Raw genomic sequence first — 20257 nt, 5'->3', positions numbered from 1 at the left:
TAGATTGTACATCATAAATACTTGATGTTTTGTCTGAAATTTTCATTATATAAACTTATACTGCCAACCTCACTTAGTAATCTCGTGACAAAACCAGTAACCTAAACAATGCTCTACCCATCACAATCTTCCTAAAATCAAACCGACAGAATTTTTTCAAATCTATAAAGCTCCTACAAAGAACAAAAATTCTAAATAACCATAAAATGTATAAAGAAAACAAATTAATTTGACCAAAAAAAGAATCACATTTAATTCTCAAAGATGCTTTGCTCTTATTAAATTCAGCAACCAATCACCTTATACTTTCAAACATTTTCAATAAACCATAATAAGTAAGTGTACGTCAAGGTTTTTTTTTAAAAAAAAATACTCAAGATAGATCATGCAACACATGATTTGTAATAAAACCTAAAAGGCTAAGCACATGAAAATTGATTTGTATGAGATAAGTTGTTTAGTAGTAGCGGAACTTGAGAAAATCCTTCAGCATAAGCCTCAAAATTGCAACTGTGAAGATTCATGGTAGATTGTAGCTGTATCACAAAATGCGGATTTATCAACTTTTCTCTCTTCCCAGGGCTTCAAGTGCTGGTAAGCCTACCTTTTGTCCTAGATGGACATTTCCATCCTCAGTATCATTCCCCGGATAAATGCGCAAGACACTAAAGATCCACCACCCACCCAAAATTCCAACCAAATACAGCTTTTTGTCTCTTAACTCGACCTCTGCTAGACATAAAAGCTTGTAATCGTGGAGTTCAACTTTCCTTGCATACAAGAACTGCAGACATGGGATAAATGGATTAAAAATAGAAATGCATAACAGCTATAGAAGAATTGGAAAAAAAAATAAGATAAAACAGTTTGGTAGAAGAAAACTAAAGTTTCTCTAGTTTCTTAGATCAATAACTATTGACTGTAGAAGAAAATGGTTTGTGTAGTCATATGCGAAATAATATGCTATTTAATTAACGGAAGAACCATGAAAGCTTGATGGTTTTCATAGTAAGGCTGGCTTTGTTTCTTTTTCTTTTCATCCTAAATTAACACTAAAGTTATTTGCCAGGAACAACTATACTAAATGCCAATGTGAATGAAACTTGTTCAGGCAACAGTTGCTCATCACAACAGGATCTGTCCCTTCAAAAGCCAAAGAAGTGTTTCTGGAAGAGGGGTGATCCGCTAGCTGGGAAGGAGCCTAGAAATGCCTACTATTAAACCATGCTACACTTGGGTCTAGACAATTACAGAGCTTACCATGTCCAGTGTCTGACAAAAGTGGGGGACTTCAATCCTTGCTCCTTATCCCCATCTCAGCCTAGCTAACAGAAACTTAATTAGGGAAGAGAATGGAGCCTTGAAAACAACTCTTGAAAAGAAGATCCTTGCCCATCTTCATTCTCTACAGGGCTTTCTGCCCAAATGAAAGTGGCGCAGAGATAGAAAAGATCAAACACAGAAATTAGCTTATTGATTATATTGAAAGTTAAAACTTGAAACAAATAATAATAAAATTATTTAATTGAATCATAACTCACTTCTTTATCGCACAGGATTTGTTTATGAATATCGGACTCAAGCTTGCTGATTATCTTTCTAATCCCCAACAAGACTTCACTATCATTATTAACATTTTTAGAGAATTAAAATTTTTGAATTAAGAAAATACCCTGTAGCATTCAAATTTTTAAATATTCGTAAATAAAAATAAATTAGTAAATTAAAACGTAAAACTTAAAAGCATGCCTACCAGCCGCGTGTATATCTCTATGTAGTTGTTTGTTTCATCTAAAATCAATCATCTTCCACCACTTCCTATAACTTTGGCTTACATTTTTTTTATTGATTCTTTTAACTATGTCCATTGCCTCATATAAGAAACCCATCTCAAACTTGTCATCACTGTCTACAAGTCTTAATACTTTGATAAGAGGTTCAAATACTGCGGTGGCAATTGTAATATTATCCCAAAATGTATTTTCAAGAGCCATATTTTTCAAAGTTTCACCCAAAGATTTATCTTTATGTTTCATATTCTTAATTTTTATAGACCACTCATGTGATGTAAACATCAGCATAATATTATCCTTGTAGCGTATGATGCTCTCCAAGGCTAAAAAGTGAGTGGCAAATCTAGTGACCCCGGGTCTGATGATCTTCCTACCACCAGTCATATGCCTGAGTAAATTAAGAACTCAACCATGGTTATATATAAAATTTGTTAACATCTGACCTTCACGTATGATCATATCAATTTCAGGCTCTTTTGTAATATTCTCTAACATCAGATCAATACAATGTGCAACACATGGCGTCCAATATAAATGAGGTCTTTTAATCATCAGTAAATTTTCAGCAGCTTTATAATTTGCTCCATTATCAGTAACCACTTAGACTACTATTTTTTCACCGATTTCTTGTACCACATCATCCATCAACTGACAAATATGAGCAGTAGTATCCACAGACTTCAAAAATATTGTCCCCATGCCAGAGTACACTAAGAAATTAATTATATTTCTTTTGTTTTGTGTACTCTACCCATCATACATCAGTGTACAACCAAATTCATCCCAATACCGTTTAAATGTCTCAATATAAGTATGAAGTTCATCTACCTCTGAGTCAAAATATTTAGTAGCAATATCATTTGAATTAAGAGGGGGAACACCAGGCCCTACTAATTGTATAGCATCCACTATAGTGTGATAGTAAAGACTATCAGCTACATTGAAAGGAATATGGTTGTAGAAGAAAAATTTAGAGATAGCCCTACCAATGTGTTTCTTTGCATTTTTAATTCCTTTGAGAGCTGTCTTGATAGAAGTATATGTACAACCCCTTTTTTTTCTGAAGATATGTATCCATTGGTCCAATATTTTCAGACTCTGCTGTAACACCAGGAGTCTTATGGGTAGAACTGCTGCCCCCATATTCTCTCTCTCCTCGTATATTAACTGATCTAGATCTCTGAAAGTTACCACCAGTGCTTATTCTCATCTCTTCCTCTTCTCTATGCATATTTCTGTTCTCTCCTCCTCATCCTCCTCACTTTGCTCACTGCTATCATTATCAATGTGTATAGGATTATGCATCAATTCTTCACGAACCATTGACTCTCTTTGTTGTGCAGATTGTTTATCCTTCTTTTTGCCAATTAAATGAGTCAATATCTGCTTTCTAACTTCCAAGAACACTTGAGTGTAAGCTGCTACATTTCCTCGTCTTCCAGCTAAATGTTCTTTCAAACGGCTGACACCACCACTCATTTCCTTTCCACACTAGTTGCATTTAACACGTCTTTTATCTTGCCCAATGTGCTGCAATGTTGCCACCCAATGTCGGTATCATATGACTTCTCTTTTGGAGCCATTGATATTTTAACTCTGCAACTAAAAAACATAAACAAAAATTAAAATAAAATATAAAATAATTTAAAATTTATAAGGCATAACTGCATAAGCAGCACCAGATCATCGGAGATTGAGGTCGTCGAATCTTCGTCGGAGAACGTCGTCGGAGGTCGAGGTCACCGGAGATCTACTCACTACCCAGTCGCCGGTGAGAAAGAGAGTAAGAGACCCGTGAAAAAAAGAGAAAGAAAAAAAAGAGAGAAAGAAAGAAAAGAGAGAAAGAGAAAAAAAGAAAAGAGAGAAAAGGGTGAGAGGCAGGTGGGGGTGGGAACATCAATTATTGATGTCCATCGGGTCGGATTCGACCCGGTCCCGAAACGGATCGGGTTTCGTCCAAAACTGCCAAAACCCCAATCGAAACCAGCAAACCGACTGGTTTCGGCTAGGATCGGGATCGGCCCGTTTCGGCCGAAACTGGAAACCATGGTTTCAATATTGCTTTTATCCACCAGTATTAAAGATATACCTAGTAAATTAATGTTTGGAACTGGACTAAACTTACAAGGAAGTCATTAATATGATTTTTTATCATATTTTCGAATAGAATAGAAATCAAATTGAATTTTCACATTTAGATGTCTCACCTTTGGTTTGCCCAATCTAGGATGCCGCTGCGTATCTCTTTGTCGTAACTGCAATAGCTAAAACTTGATAAGTTGAAAGTCCAACATGAAAAAAAACAACCAGTTGTCACAAAGATTACCTATTTCAGAAGCTTAGCTTTTGATTTGAAAAAATTCAAATTATAAAGAGGCACAAACTAGATTTTGTGTTAAGTACCATTTCAACTAGTAGTTTTGACTCCTGTTATGCATATGAATACTGAGTTTCTTAAATCTTCACAAGTTAACATGAAAAAATTGAACAGAAGTTGAGAGCTCTAGTAAATCTGCTTAATTGCATCTTTAGAGCCTGCGTACAAGTAGAATTGAAGGAAAAAGTGTAATTTGCAGACTTTAGTCTCTTTTTATTCTCTTTTTATTCTCTAGCTCAAGAGGAAAAGAAGAAAATTAATTTATTAATTGCATATGATGCTTCAGTGGTTCTATTTGCATGATAGACAGCTGCCTTTCACATCAAAGGTGAAATACTTTCTACTATTCAGAGAATATCCATTTAGGGAAGAGAACAATACCAACCTAGGATATGATACATCACTCTAGTTAAATCAACATTAACATGGGTATTCTGAAGTTTGAACAATCACAGGACTTCAAATGAAAATATGAAGTACAAATGTTCTTCTGCCGCATTAGTATCTGTGACTGAACAAGAAATGATAAGGAAAATTATAAAACTTATGACAGGTGCCTTCGTCAATAGGCTAAGAAAACAAGGGAAATCTATAAACATTCAATCATGCAACCCACCAGTAATTAACTACACTGACATATATAAAATATGCTAGCACTCCTGATTGCAAGAAGACTCCAAATCATCTTTTGGCACATTTTGTTTGCTTCTAAGGATTGATCACTTTGGCACATTTTACTTGGTTCCTAGGATATCACTTGTGCCATTGAGTGTGTTTTGATCTATATTAGGAAACAGAAGGCACCAAATATATTCTCCTAAATGTAGATATGCTGATTGATCTACTTTCTGTGTACAGCTTTAAGCTTACCTTGTATAGTGTTATACTGATTGATCTACTTTTCCTTGTGTAGCTTTATTCCTACCTTGTATAGCTCTAAGGCACCTCTTATTTAACAAAGTTTAGCCAATCAATGAAGACAAGCATTGAATGCAGAGCTACTTTATTTTCTAATATGGTATCTGAGGTTTCTTGATCTCTTCTGCTTTTGTGAAATTCTGATCTTGGAAGCTTTTGATCTCTTTGTGCTCGTGTTTTTTTGGCTTTGTGGTGCTTCTCTGTTCGTGGATTGTTATCATGGTTGTCACCTTCTCATATTGGTGCTTTCAAATCTATATTCTTGTTTCGTTACTCTCAGATTTGTGTTTATCTCTTATGTTCCTATCATGTTTGCCTCTTGTGTTCGATTTACTGTAAGAAATTACTCCGCTTGGGAGTTACAGTTAAAAATGTTTGTCAAAGGAAGGAGCTTTGAGGTCACCTTGATGGTTCCACCAAGTATGAAGGGTACTGGATCTAGCAAGGTCTCATGGGAGATCAAGATGCCAGGATTGTTAGCTGGATCCTGAGTTCTATGGAGCTTCGTATTTTTCTTAGTCTGCGTCCTCACAAGGCAGCTAAGGGCATATGGGACTTTCGAAAGAAAGTTTATAACCAACACACTGCTTGTCTTTTTCAACTGGAATTTAAACTTGCAGAGTTCTTACATGAAGATCTGTCCATTCAAGATTATTATTCCAGTTTTATGAATATTTGGACTAAATAATCAGACATTGTCACCAGCAATGTATCAGACAAATCACTTGCTGTTGTTCAAGAGATCCATGAGATTAGCAAGCGAGATCAATTTGTGATGAAGTAGGAGCGTGAATATAATGTTGATCTTTCTAAGGTAATGAACTGTGATCCTCCCCCATTTTAGATGTTTGTTTAAGTGAAATCCTGCAGGAGGAACAATGCAACCAAAACTCAAGTTGCTATGGATCACCAGAGTTCTTCCAATGGGCATTTGACCTTTTCTTATGCTGTGCGAGGGAAGGGAAAGGGGCGACATCTGTGCTTCGTTCCATGTTACAGTTGTAGGAATATTGCAATGAATTGTCAGAAGTTTACAAGAAGGCTAGACATATCATCAAAGAGAGTTCTGCTTGGCCACACAATCATCAACAAGGGGTATATCACGTTGATGTGTCGGCTGTCTCAACTATGCAATTGTTGTCCTGGCTCTTACATCCTCCCTACCTTCCACCATGGCTGCCACAGATCCAGTAAACTCCTGAGATGATTCAACATATGATCTGCTTTTTCTGCTTTAGATATCTCAAGTAACTTTAAATCTTGATACTTTGATTGCTTCCAATCATATGACATCTTTGTTTACGTCTCTTTCTTATGTAAAACCTAATAAGGATAACTGTCTTATTCATACTGCCAATGGGAGTGTTTTGCCCTTTAGTGTTGTTGGAAACCTCAGTCTTATCTTAGACAATGTTTTTGTTTCTCCTAATATATCTACTAATCTTCTATCAATAGGCTAATTCGTTGAAAATAATTGTGAAGTTCACTTTTGTTCTGTTGCCATGTGCAGGATAAGGTGTCCGGGACGGCGACCGCGGAAGGGCCTAAAGTGGGTTGTTTGTTTCCACTATGCATTACCATTCCTCCTGCCATGCCATCTTCCTTTTTGTTGCTTGTATTGGTCTTAATCAATTATGGCACAAGCGTCTTAGCCACGAAAATTCTCATGTTTTCTTGACTTGTTCAGATCTGAACTTCTTGGCAATAAAATTCAAGGTTCTCTTCCTAATTTATCTTTTAATTGCACTACTTGTAAATTGGGTAAAAGTAAGGGCCTTTCATTCCCTACTTTAACATCATCTACAAATAGATGCTTTGACACTATTCATAGTGATGCGTGGATATTGCTCCGTTAGTGTCCCATGGACAATACAAGTATTTTGTGTTGTTTATTGATGACTTCAATCATTTTATTTGGCTTTACCTCCTTAAATCCAAAGCTAATGTGTTTGTTGCTTTCCAAAAGTTCTTAGCCCTTATTAAAAATCAACTCTCCAATATTATCAAGGTTTTACAACTTGATAATGCTGAAAAGATGTCTAATGAGGTTCTTGAGTTTCTTCGGTGCAAAGGGGTTCTTTCTCAAAAGTCTCAACAAAATGGCATAGCCGAATGAAAAAATAGACTTTTTCTAGATGTCATTGTAAGTTACGAAAGGATGTTATACCAAATTGATGCAACTGCGCAAAGGATCGCGGTTGCAAAGGATCGCAATCAAGTCAGCCCTAGACAACTAAAGGAGCCTTTGTTGTCTATCTGGATGCGGGGTACACCAACCAAGGCAAGTGCGCACCAAACTCAGTCGGACTGCGGCTTGCCTGCAAATTTTCTGGAAGCAGCGCTTACCCACACAGACTACTGATCTTGTTGAGGCTGATCTAATAATCTATAGTAGATGGGGCTTAAGGTGAAACTTCTAGAGATTATAAGAGGTCCTGGAGTGGTGTTTGGACTGAGAAAGATGGTGGAAAGGCATCACTAGGTAGTAAAATGATCTAGGGTTTAGATACAATAGATGGTAAATAGATTAAGGATAGGGTTCGCGATCAGGTTACCAGAAGGTCTTAATAGCCTCATTCTACTTGGAAGATGTCGCGTTCAGATGATTCCAGGCAGCACAATGAACTCAACCGTTTCTGTCTTGGGACGAGTTTGCGTCTGCCCTATGTACTTGGTTCGATCCAACTGAGTATGAAAACTTCCCAGGAATCCTAACTAAGCTAACTCAATGGACCACGGTTGTTATGGACCGAGCGTCCGCTACCCGATCAAGATCGAATGCAGGAAAGCTGCCCACACAATCAAAGGAAAATAATCACCAAATATTTTACCGAAGACAAAATTACGAAACCAAGGGTGGTCGACCCGTTACTTCCTGACCTACGTTTTTAGTATTTATGCCCTTTGTAGATTCTGGCTGCAACTGAGGCGAAAATACGCAAAAGTGGGGGTGATGGTGATGGTAAGGGTGACGGGTGATAGTGATGATGGGGTGAGGGATGATAATGGTGATGGGATAGATGGATTGTGGTGTTAAGGGGATAAGGATAAAGGGGGCGAAGTGGTCGAGATCCTAAGGAATGGGGAGGACTCAACAGACGAGGGGAATTAGAGGATCACCGGCGTGGAGATGGCGCACGGCTAGGGCTTGAACGAAGAAGAAGGAAGATTAGGGTAGAGAGAAAGGGAAGAGATAGAAATTAATATTCATTCACAATGATCCTTTAGGTTGCCATCCACATCTTAAGAAGCTAACCTAACAAGCTAAAATGGCAAATAATATCCCTAGAAACAATGAATTCTCATCGACCGCGTTCGAACGGGCTCGAGCGCGTTCGAACGGGCTCGAGCGCGTTCGAACGTGCAATTCGTGTTCGCTGTCGATGCGAACGTATGTAGGCATTTGCATGCGAGCGTTCAAATGCAACATATAAAATCCTTATTTTTCTGAAGAAAATAATTAAAACAAAATAAGAATAGACTCCTATAGGGTGTATCCATGCTCGAGACGACTCAGTGTGGTCTGAATCACATCAACGGTCCAGGCTTATTAAGAAGAGTTTAAGAGCATCTACAACTGTGCACTGGGTTGGTCACACTCAGCCCTCCGCAGAAGGTACTCAGGTCTAACATACAAGCAGAGGTCAAGGTCATGCGACCTAGGATATTGTTGGAGGCCTTTTCTACAGCAAACATGATGGAGGTCAAGGAGCTACGAAGAAGCTCCAAGGCACCATGGTCCCTTACAAACTAAAGAGGATCCCGACTGGCTCATCGAGTGGTGCTAGTTTTGATCCTCCCTCTCTGCCACAAAGGGGCAAGCTCCTACCACCTAAGGCTCCTCTCACCGATGTTGGAGGCAACACAGATTGAAGAAAGGAGGCTAAAGAGTTATACTTCAACTGCGACGAGAAGTTCACTCTGGGCCAGAAATGCGGAAAACAACCGACAACAATCATGTTCCTCAGAGGATACGAGGAGAGGCAAATGGAGCCATTGGAGACGAACAAAAGGTCACGAACATGGAGGCCGTAGATCAAGAAGATGAGGTGCATGATGAGTTGAGACTATACACCTATTCGGGCTCACGTGCACCTCGAACCATATGTGTAGAGGGTTTAATCAAGAAACAAAGAGTCGAGAACTCAGGCAGCACGTACAATTTTATGGATGAGAAGGTGGTGCAACAGATTGGGTTAGGGGTAAATTCAACCATCGGGTTCCATGTAGCCATCAGAGACAGCAAGGTCTTGTCGACTGGCTAGTCCAAGAGATGTTAGACTAAGGCATCATACAGCTAAGCCATAGTGCTTACTCTTTTCCGGTACTGCTAGCGCGGAAGGACAACTCATGGTGATTCTACGTAGATTACCGAACACTAAATGCCATCACTATCAAAAACCAGTATCCTATACCAATAATCGAGGAGTTATTAGACGAGTTAGCTAGCGCCACCATCTTCAACAAAGCTAGTTTGCTGATTAGCTACCACCAGATCAGAGTTCAAGGACCGACGTCCACAAGACGACATTTCAAATATATGACGGGCATTACGAGTTCCTTGTAATACCCTTCGGCCTCACCAATGCCTCTGCAACTTTTTAAGGGCTAATGAACGATGTATTTTGCTTGCTCCTTTGATAGTATGTTTTAGTGTTTTTTTATGACATCCTCATTTATAGCCAATCGAGGGAGGAGCCCTACACTATCTACGAATAGTCATGGAGATACTACTAGCGCACTAGCTAAAGATGAAGAGGGAACAATGCAAACTAGCATAGTGCATTTCATCTTGAACAATGTTGGGTGTGGCAATGTTGGGTGCACCCACAGGTTGAATACCTAGAGCACTTCATCTTTTCCGCAGGTGTGGCGACCAATCCCTCGAAGGTGGCTAGCATAGTGCAATGGCCACGAACGAGGATGCCCAAGGAGCTATGAGGCTTCCTCAGCCTCATAGGCTACTACCGATGCTTCATCTAGGGATATGGGAAGATTGTAGCTTGGCTAACCGCCCTACTCCGCAAAAGCGAGTTCAAGTTGAACGACAGGGCGAAACGAGCATTTGAAGAACTCAAATGAGCCATGACCGAGGCACCCGTGTGATACACTTAGTTAGAATTTTATCTAATTAGCTAGATCCAGCTCTGCGCAGTTTCGGAAAAATATTTGTAGAATATTTGACACATATCCAAATAATATCAAACCAGTTGGATAAGGTCGACAACCTCTAGATCTACAATTTTGATATTCATGACTTCTCCATATTCAGAATATATCTATGACAAAACGAAAGCTTAATCCGAAAGGTATTCAGAGAAGATAAGGAATACTGGTTTAGTTGATTTATTAGGGTTTCATATTGTTTTAGGACTTGTTGGCTAGCCTCTATAAATATGTGGATGGCACCCAACTTTATATTGCTATTGGATTCTTGATTTCTTGCCTCCAATCTTCTCTCTAGACTCATCCCTCCTCCCTTTTCACCATCCTTCCACCTCTACCGTTGGCAAGGTTTCTTCTCGCTTTTAATCTCCCTCGACTATCGAGCCACCCCTCTTCTTTGGGATCTCGACCACTTCGTTCCCTTCGTCTACTTCCCTTAATCATTTTCACAATCCACCCTCATCTCCATACCCATCCATAACCCTAACATCCATTCCACCCATCACCACCACAATCATCCACGTTATTCCGTATTTTCGTCCCTGCTACAGTTCGAATATATGAAGGGCGTAAATACGAAAGTTGTAGATTAGGAAAATACGGATCCAACCCAATTGGTTCGTAATTTTCTAACTACCAGAGAATATCTGACGAATATTTTTCCACAGTTGCGCGGACTGCTTTCTGCAATAAATTCAGATCTTAAGGAATTGTTCCGTAGCCGATCTTTTAGTTCTAGATCCCATCAAATTGGTATCAGAGCCTATCAATTGGTATTAGAGCTTAACAACTTGGTATTAGAGTCCACCAATTGGTATCAGAGCCTATCACCGTGTTAGCCCTACCAAATTTCACCAAGACCTTTATGGTCAAGTGTCAAATCAAGTATAGCATGAGAGACGAACTCGTGCTCAAGGGCAAACCGCATCTTGATCTTGACTGTTGCAGACCTACAGATTGCTTTGATCAGCCACTTCCATGGCTCATCCCTTACAGGCCACAAGAGCATCTTCCAGACCCACGAGCAACTATGGCTCAATTGCTAGTGGACCAGCTTGAAAAGAGACATGCACAACTACATCCGCACATGTGAAGTGCCAATGAGCCAAAATAGATTCAACTCGACCAGCCGGCCTTCTCCAACCCATTCCCATGCACGAACTGATCTAAGAAGATATTTTAATGGACTTCATTGAAGGCCTACTAACCGTCCAAAGGCGATCATTTATCATGGTGGTGGTAGACCGCCTCTCCAAATATGTGCACTTCTCAACGCTCAATCAACCCTACACCGCACAGAAGGTCGTAGAGATCTTCGTCCGCAACATGGCTAAACTTCACCAGATACCACAATCTATAGTGTTCGACTGAGATCCGGTGTTTCTTAGTCAGTTTTGGCAAGAATCCTTTTGTTTGCAGTGCACGGCGTTCCGAATGAGCTCAGTATACTATCCACAAACGGATGGGCAGACAGAGGTCTTAAGCCGATGTTTGGAGCAGTATCTACGATACTAAGTCAGAGAACGGCCAAGACGATGGCTCCAGTTCTTACCATGGGCAGAGTGGGCCTATAACACCACCCACAACAAGGCCACAGGCATCATGTTTGATGCAATTTACAGTAAGCCACCACTACTTTGGTTTCCTACGAACTAACCCCATTAACGGAACACACGAACATCAAGGAAACCCTAGTGGATATGGACGCTCATATCTGATGGCTTAGGGCCAACTTGGCGGCTACACAAAATCAAATGAAGCAGATCTACAACCAACGACGCCAAGATCAAACATTCGCGGTAGGAGATTAGGTCTACATCAAACTCTAGCCCTACCGTCAGACCTCAGTTCGACTCATCATGAACCAAAAGCTGGGCACATAGGTACTTTGGGTCGTACCAAGTGATTGAATGGGTAGGCGAGGTGGCCTACCGACTTGATTTTCCATGTTTCAGCTTTGCGAGCCCGAGTTGCGACCAAGACAGCTTGCAGCCAACATACTCGATCAATCCATACATGACCAAGAGCCCATGCCACTTCATGTTCTAGCCAAGAGAAGAATTAGACGAAAGATTGATCACACAAGTACAAGTGGAGTGATCCAACGAACCAATGGGAGATTCGACTTGGGAGTCCAAGTTCGAGTTGATGCAGTGCTTCCCGAACTTCTCACCTTGAGAACAAAGTGGTCGAAAGTGTGGTGGAGTGATGTAATCCAGATCTTATTGGATCGACTTAAAGTGACATTGAGCTCGATGGATTGAGTCTATTTATCCTTTAATTAATTCATAATGTAAGCCCTATGGCAAGATTAGTTAAGTCATAAGAGCTTATAAGGCAAGTTTAAATAAGTCATGAATGTCCTTGAGGCAAATCTAGTTAAGTTATATAAGCCTTTAAGACAAATCTCATTAAATCATGTAAGCATTTAAGGCAAATCCTAATTTGAGTCATATCAGCCTTTAGGGCTAATCATAATAGGATTCATTATGCATAATCTCTACATATAGAGGGGTGAGGCTCCGTTATTGAATCATCCAAGCATTGAGAAATTATTTTAATCTTGAGTTTATCTTAGGAGTAAGAGTAAGATAACATAGGAGTAAAAGTAAATTAATCTCCCTTCATCACCACAATCGCCATTCATCACCTTCTCACCATCACCACCGCCATTATCTCTCCTTCCACACACTCCATTTACCATCATTCGCACTAATCGAAATCTACACTCCCTTATTGCAAATCATCTCTAGTAGGTCCGTAATAAGGATTCAAACTAATTTTCGGCACAGGCTCAAATCATACTTAGATCGTATCATCATCACACAAAAAATTAGTTTTTTGTGGGAAAATCTCTCTAAAGATGAAAAAACCACAAATCCGACCAAAATCAAATTAATATATTAAAGGTAAACATAGATATAAGACTCTACTTACAACCTTCACCTCTAGATTGCGGCCAAGGTTCAGAAACTCAAGATTGGAATCGCCAGGCCGAATCGAATCAAATTATTTTTTAACTATGTAAAATTCAAAATATTATTTAAAAATGTCAAAATTTTGAAAATTTAGAAAATAATAAGAAAATAATAATTTCTCATATATGAAGTTTAAAAAAAATACTTACTCAAAATTTTGATAAATACCTAGCTAACTCTAGTAAATTTCTATGGTCTTCATCATTATAATCACCATAAGTGAAGAAGATATTCTACAGCAATGAAAAATAAGAAGAGACAGAGATAGAGAGAGCGTGGAAGAACCGAAAAGAAAGAAAAAGAAAAAAATTGGGACCGGGACTGGATCAAGATCGGCCGATTTTTCAATCCGTGCCCATGGCTATGAAGTTGAAGCCTCTCTCTTGCCCGCTAGACATCCATGGTGAACTACTTTATTATGCATTAGATTGCCTCCTCCAGTTGATATGTCCTCCGACTCGGATCGATGATTCTCATAGGTGGACAAACGCGTTCTACTCTGCCAAGATCTTGTTCAATCAAATTCTAGTGTAGAACTGACCTTAGATGTGTGAAGTTACAAAGGAAAGAGATACGAGGGATTGCTCATAATACTAATATATTTTATTGTCCTAGAAAGAACACAAGAAAAGCTCAAATTCTTTCTTTCCGAGACAAACTCACGACAACCCTATATGTTAGGAGGAGAATACGTGGAAGAATATAGCTGCTACAATTTTAAGAAGCTTGTTTCTGGTTTATTAGAGGTTTTTGGTGCTACTCTGTACAAATAAATCAGATCTTGTATGGTTTAGCTTTGTCCAATACTTGCCGTTAAACTGGTTGTAATGGTGTATCCTGCAGTTTCTTTAATAAAACGGGACAAGTTGTTTTCCATTTTTTTGTGAAAAAGAAAAAAGAACTAACAAAACCAAAAAAACAAAACAAAATCAAAAAAGTCCTGTCCAGGAGCAAGAGGCTTGGTTGTCATCAATGTCCAATGGCTTGCACAATATACAGAAGAGAAGCATAGGATAGATGGAAAATTACATAATTATACTCAATGAAATGCTATGAAAAATCACCAACCAAGCAAACTATTAATTGAGCACAATTTTCACCCTCCCTAATAATACAAATGACAGCATGGCTATGCAGCTGTTGGAAATTCAGTAATATCAAGAAGAGCAATAATAGTAGGAAAAGAAATTTATCAGTAGGAATTAGAAAATAGTTGTTCAGAAGAGGAAACCATATAAGGAGAACGAGAAACATGCCTCCTAAGATTACTTCTATGAAGATACCAAACAGTTCATGCTACTTCAGAACAGTGTATGGATGCTTTATAGGCTGTAGGTTATTCTCAAACTGACCTGCTCAATAAATATATATATTGAGAAAGGGTAGGGCCTTGTACAGAAGAGAAGAAGTGCAACATTGATGGCAAGTGTAAGTGGATGTCTCCAACCGAAGAATACCATTATAAGGAAAACAGCAGGCAACTGAAATTTTCTTGTTAAAGCCCAGAAGGTTCTTAGCTCATCCTTCAAGTATTCTAAAGGCTCTACAAGGTCAGCAAGATGATCTGTAATATCAGAAGGAATGTATGACATTCACAGAAATTGCTTGAGGCAAAGACAATTTTAACCCTTCTAGAGAGAAAACTCACCATCCGTAGCATAAGCAAAGTCCGAATAGCGATATGTCATTCCTGCAGCAGCACTGATCCCAAGAAAACTTCCAGTTAAAAACCTCTTTCCTTGAGGAAACCAGAGTTGTAAAAGAGGAACCAACAATTGTTTTCTACCAACTCCTATTGCCATATACTATATTAGCCAACAATGTATTCAAAAATATTCTCATATATAAATTTATAACCAATGACTCTGAGAGGACAAGTACACTTCTTAAGACATCCTTGTTAACCTCTATTGAATAATAAAATTCGTCAAATATACAAAGTGCAACAGATTTTTCTTTACTTTTTCTTGTTCTTTTTCTTTATTCTTCTTTCTTTACAAGTTTATTAACTGACAAATCCAGAACTCAGGTACATGAAGATGGACACTACAATGGATTATAGAAGGCAACAAAGTTGGATAAGACCAAAGCAGCACATCAATGTTTAAGATGCATCCAAGCAATAGAAATCATCCAACTCAAAATAAGAAAAAAAAAATGAAACATCATTTTATTTTATTTTATTACATTATTTTCCCTTTCTTTTCTTGTATGTATATCACTACTTTCTTTCCTTACATGCATTGCATATTAAATGCTTCATTGCAAGCTTTTCTATCAACTTATGGACTGTAATGTTATTTGCTTTGAAGTAACTAAAATGTGCACATTAATAATTTAACTACTGTGATCAAGACACATTTTAAGTAGATTGAGGTTCATTTTGGTCTTTTACTTATGTATGCCTGAGAAATGCAGAAAACCTTAAATCAAGTCGTCATCCACACATTTTTTTCTTCTTAGTATAGACAATTCCAATGTCCATCAAAATGATCTGCTACTAGCATATATATGAACCTAGACTACAAGCACTATACGGTTCAGGAATCAGGGCAAGTAAAGTTTTAGTGACATCCTTGTCCATGGTGTTTCAACCATGGATTCCAAACTCAGCCGATCCTGAGTCAAATCGGCCAATCTAGATTGTTATCGGCCATAACCGATCTCGATCCGACTAGAAATCAGTCTAATGACTAGTTTTGGTCTGGGATCAGCCGATATCAGTCGTACCGGCCATATTAGCCAAAATCAACAATATCGACTAAAACTAATTTTTTAAGATCCAGGTCTAATCTAATATATATCTAACCTAGGAGACATTAGTAATACATGTCATTAACTATATTCTTTTCAAATTTTCTGCTTTTACTCTCTATCTTACACACACACTCTTGTCCCACCCTCACACTTCACGGAACAAATTCGAGGGCTAATCCGATGAGCCCCTCCGGCTAGCCCACACTTTGGTGAACTCAGATGAATTTTTTTTCATTTATCTTCTCTCTTTTTCACTCACTCTTTAACTCCTTTTTTTACTACTATAGAACTTTAAATTTCTCTTCACTATTGTTCTACAAGAGTAATTTACAAGTACAAAAATTTATTAAATTCAAGTTGAAATTCATTATAGTTTTGAGTGAGTTTTTTTTTAATTATTAGGCTTTATATGTGACTAATTTTTATTTCTTTTTTTGTCATTTTCTATAAATTTATAGAAATCTTTCAACATTTTACATAATATTTAGAATTATACGCAATTAAAAATAGCCCGATCCAATGCTGGCAGCCGATATAACTAATACAGCCGATACATATTATTTTTTCTAGCAGTCAATCCCGATTCCAATCCTAATACCGAGTTTCAAAACCGTGATTTCAACTAGGAACATAATGCCAATTTTACGTTGACATCAAGTTGATAGAATTAAGTCAACTTCTTTTCAAGACTTCACAACATTTAGTGATCCCCAATGAAGGGCAAAAGTTTAGATAGTTGATGAAGAATGTTGAGACACACTAACTCTTACAGCTCTTTGACAACTTTCTCTATGAGCAATACTGAAGAAACAAAAAATGGTAGTGCAATATTTTATAATGACAAATTCATGGACATAAAATACTTTTAAAATATGATGTACAATCTAGGATTTTATGTATATCAAGTCACAATATTTATAAAAGACTTGTACGTACGAAGAATTTTTAGATCAAAATAAAAACGAAGTCAAATTCAGCATTCTGCAGAAAATGGTGCAAACTGATCCCCTAGCCAGTTCAAACTATGGAACATTTTTGACACCAAGAACATCGAGGAACATAAGTCAATGTAAACTTATTTGAGCTTGGTTTGAATGGATCACACATAACATTAAAAGAAACTTCAGAAATTTATACAAACTTGATAATTTCTTTGGTAAATCTTCTACTATGAATCAAAGACAATCTACTACACTTGTAAAAGGATATCAGAGGTTAGAACAAGAGAAGGAAACTCAAGGGAGATCAAAGATCAATAATTTGAGAATTCTACTTTCCTCAAGGAACTTGATTTTCTACAAAAGTGCGGAGAGAGATCATTAGTTTGTGTGTACTTGGAGTTCTACTACCATGTATTAAGCATAGCGGAGGAGCTTAACATACAATGGACACGTATACTATCTTCATTGAGTGATTCATGTTGAGTTAAGGACAATCAACAAGGGGCAATCTAGTTCACTAATGAGTTCATCGAAGCAGAATGTTTGAGCAACAGTAAGACTTCAATCAGCGACCGTCTGAGGTTTGGTAAAAGTGATTGTAAGAGAATCTATTATCTACATTTGATAGTGACATAGACTGATCTGATAGGTTGATTGGATCTGTGGGTTTTTTCTTCTCTTTTATTGAAGAAGTTTTTCCACATTAAAAAAATTGTGTCTCGATCCTTTGGCATAATTCCTTTACTATTTTGGATTTATTTTTACATTCCCTACTTGGTTTCGATTTTCTAAGTTCGATTTGTATTCCGTCTTCCAAACCTAGTAGTATTCAGACTTTTCAAGTTTAACTCGGATTTGGCTTTCCATATCTTTACTCCTATTCGGTCTAGGATTCATATATCTCCCCCCAAAATTTTCAATAAATATTTCGAGATAAAAGAGAAAAGATATTAAAACTAGCTAACCTAGTTTTGGAAAAATTCCTAATTAAGTCCTTTTGATTGTTTAAAAGTAAATTGCTTGAACCATCTAAAAAGCAGTTGAGAAAATGTTATTAGAAGACATGACTGATATGCACTATCTTCAACCAAGATATATGTTTAAGTTCCACTTGAAAACAATGGTAGTGCATAAGAGTTGCTCTAAAATGTATTTAGCAGAATTTATAAGCAAATACAATGGACTACCAAGATATAACATGCTTTATCAATTGTTAGACTATAAAGATTTCAACGGATTAGCCAACAGTAGAGGCATGACATTTATTCTCCATGTTGCAAGTTTGAACATTGAATCCACCAATGTTGGGGAGCATTGTTCACAAAGAAGAGAGAGGGAGAACACAAATTTACCTGATGAGTACAAACTTTTCACAAATAATCTTTGCATGCTGAACATTGACTTCAATATTGGTGCATGAACTACTGAAAAAATCTCAATGCTTTTGGGCCAGATATTCAGATATTCAAGACTTCGTGAAACTACACGAAATTTGATGCAAAAGGAATCCCTTTAAATTACTTATAAATATATTAGGCATGGGAATCTAGCAGAAATTTGAACCAGAGAAATATGCCAAAATTCTAGAATTATCAAAACATTGGAAACATTAATAATATAAGAAAATGAAATAGCTACCGTATTTTACAACAGAAAAGTATGAACAATTAATCTATAAGCTAAAAGCTTGTTTAAGTCACCTAGTCCTATCCATCTTCTGAAGATTTTTATTTGGGTTGATTTATGAAGAAAGATATATATGCTTCTGTTTTATTCCCCAATGTGATGTTTTAAGTGAACTCTTTTCTCCTTTCTTTCCACCACAACCTTTTCAAGCCATTGCTCTGTGTTCTTATATACTACCTAAATCAAGGGTCAAAAAATTTATGAATCTATGAGAACACAGCTTCCTGGCCATACATACCGTGTTATTCCCTTTCCCAAATGTTTCATCAAAATCAAAATCAAAAGTTCAATATCCTTTGGTTTCCTTTGTTGTTATCTATGAGGATATAAAGGGGCTTAAAACTCCACTAATTAAATTGCCAGTCAATTTGTAGCTGACCTCCAACTAAGGAGGACTGCTACAAGAGTAGTTGTAGGATATCCTATTCAATGGAGATTATAACTTTATCTCTTGTCTTTCCTTTGTGAACAGATAAGAAAATTCTCTCTACTCTTTAACTCTATTTCTCTCTATGATTGTGACTATTATATTTATGATTGATCTAAGGCATGAGGTCCTAATCACACTGGTGTTAAATGCTCTATCCCCGCTGTCCGAGGTTGCCAGTGCTGTACTTTGGAGGAAAGTCCTGTTAAATGCTCCAATCCGCTGCCAAAGGCTGCCGGTGCTGTACTATGGAGGAATGCCATGGATGGGGAACCCTACACATGAGGGCCTCTATATTCTTTAGCATGGCAGCATATGCGCACCTGTTAGGCTTGATCGTCTAACCAATTGTTTCTAGATTAGTTTACATGCTCCATCAGTGTAAAATTTATGTTCTATTTTCTGTAATATAATGCTCAGGATTAAGTTTCAGAATGCAAATAAAAAATAACTAACATTTCCCAAATTGAATATGGTAGATAATCTCTACTCTCAAACAATGAGATACATAAATTACCAATGTCAGACACAAGTCTCACAAGTCATAAACTATAGATACTAGATGCAACAGTAGGGAAATAACCTCAACTTTTAGTTACAATTGATTAGTAGGCGACGATTTCATCACAGATCATATTGAAAAATAGACGAAGAAAGGTAGCATCATCAAAAGCGGATTAAGATTAAGCTATTTAATTACGAAAGCTTCACTTCAATACTATGAACTGGAATAATAAAGTAGAAAAAGAAAAGAAACTTAAAAGAAGGAACATACCGGAATTCCGGGAGACAAGGAAAGAGGAATTAGAATAACGGATGGAGGACATAGAGGCCCTCAGAGGCAGCAATGCTCTAGCGAACTTCGCAGCCATGGCTTTTGTTTTCTGTTTAGTAGCCTCTCAAAGAGAAGCTAATTGGATTGTGATAATATATTGAAGAGTTATCCGACGAGAAATATGCGCCGAACCAAGCTGATCAAGAAAAACTATTCACTCGCAATCCGAAGAAGAAGCAGAGATCGATCGGAAGATGGAGGCTAGAGAATTGGTCGTTTCTTCAACGCAAGTGCCTTTCCCAGCATTTGATGCGATGATAGTCGAGATCGAACCGGAAAACCAGTCGGCAAACCCTAAACCTTAGTGAGCTCGAACACTGACGACGAACCTGTGGTGCTTGTGACCGGCTACCGAGTAACCCACGTCCGCATTCATATT

The 20257-nt window shown here is 37.8% G+C and overlaps 1 protein-coding gene across 9 annotated transcripts; it reads right to left on the bottom strand.

The window, feature by feature from the left end:
* Positions 1-250: 250 nt before the first annotated feature.
* Positions 251-20242, bottom strand: LOC140794120 (uncharacterized). Of its 9 annotated transcripts, none has more exons than XM_073146033.1 (7): positions 19819-20242; positions 18283-18411; positions 14881-15024; positions 14585-14796; positions 4001-4057; positions 1261-1321; positions 251-784 (listed from the first exon to the last, which is right to left on the bottom strand). In XM_073146033.1, exons 1-6 carry the CDS (start codon positions 19913-19915, stop codon positions 1292-1294), a joined length of 669 nt encoding a protein of 222 aa, XP_073002134.1. In that variant the 5' UTR covers positions 19916-20242; the 3' UTR covers positions 251-784; positions 1261-1291. The 9 variants fall into 9 exon arrangements, with proteins under 9 accessions (XP_073002134.1, XP_073002143.1, XP_073002092.1 ...); XM_073146042.1 differs by having other exon boundaries at positions 4001-4048; XM_073145991.1 differs by lacking the exon at positions 1261-1321.
* Positions 20243-20257: the final 15 nt, after the last annotated feature.

The sequence above is a fragment of the Typha latifolia genome, chromosome 1 (assembly GCF_019914945.1).
Source record: "Typha latifolia isolate L0001 chromosome 1, TyphaL0001v2, whole genome shotgun sequence".
NCBI lineage: Eukaryota > Viridiplantae > Streptophyta > Magnoliopsida > Poales > Typhaceae > Typha > Typha latifolia.
Note: the sequence above shows the minus strand (reverse complement) of the source record. Positions and strands in the feature narration are given on the sequence as shown.

Excerpts from the sequence above, each read along its gene's own strand:
- LOC140794120 (XM_073145991.1), bottom strand. The coding sequence starts at position 19,915 with ATGGCTGCGAAGTTCGCTAGAGCATTGCTGCCTCTGAGGGCCTCTATG. Across the intron at positions 15,025-18,282 it reads GAAAAGTTTGTACTCATCAG|GAGTTGGTAGAAAACAATTG; the intron begins GTAAATTTGTGT and ends ATATGGCAATAG. Across the intron at positions 14,797-14,880 it reads CTTTGCTTATGCTACGGATG|ATCATCTTGCTGACCTTGTA; the intron begins GTGAGTTTTCTC and ends CTGATATTACAG.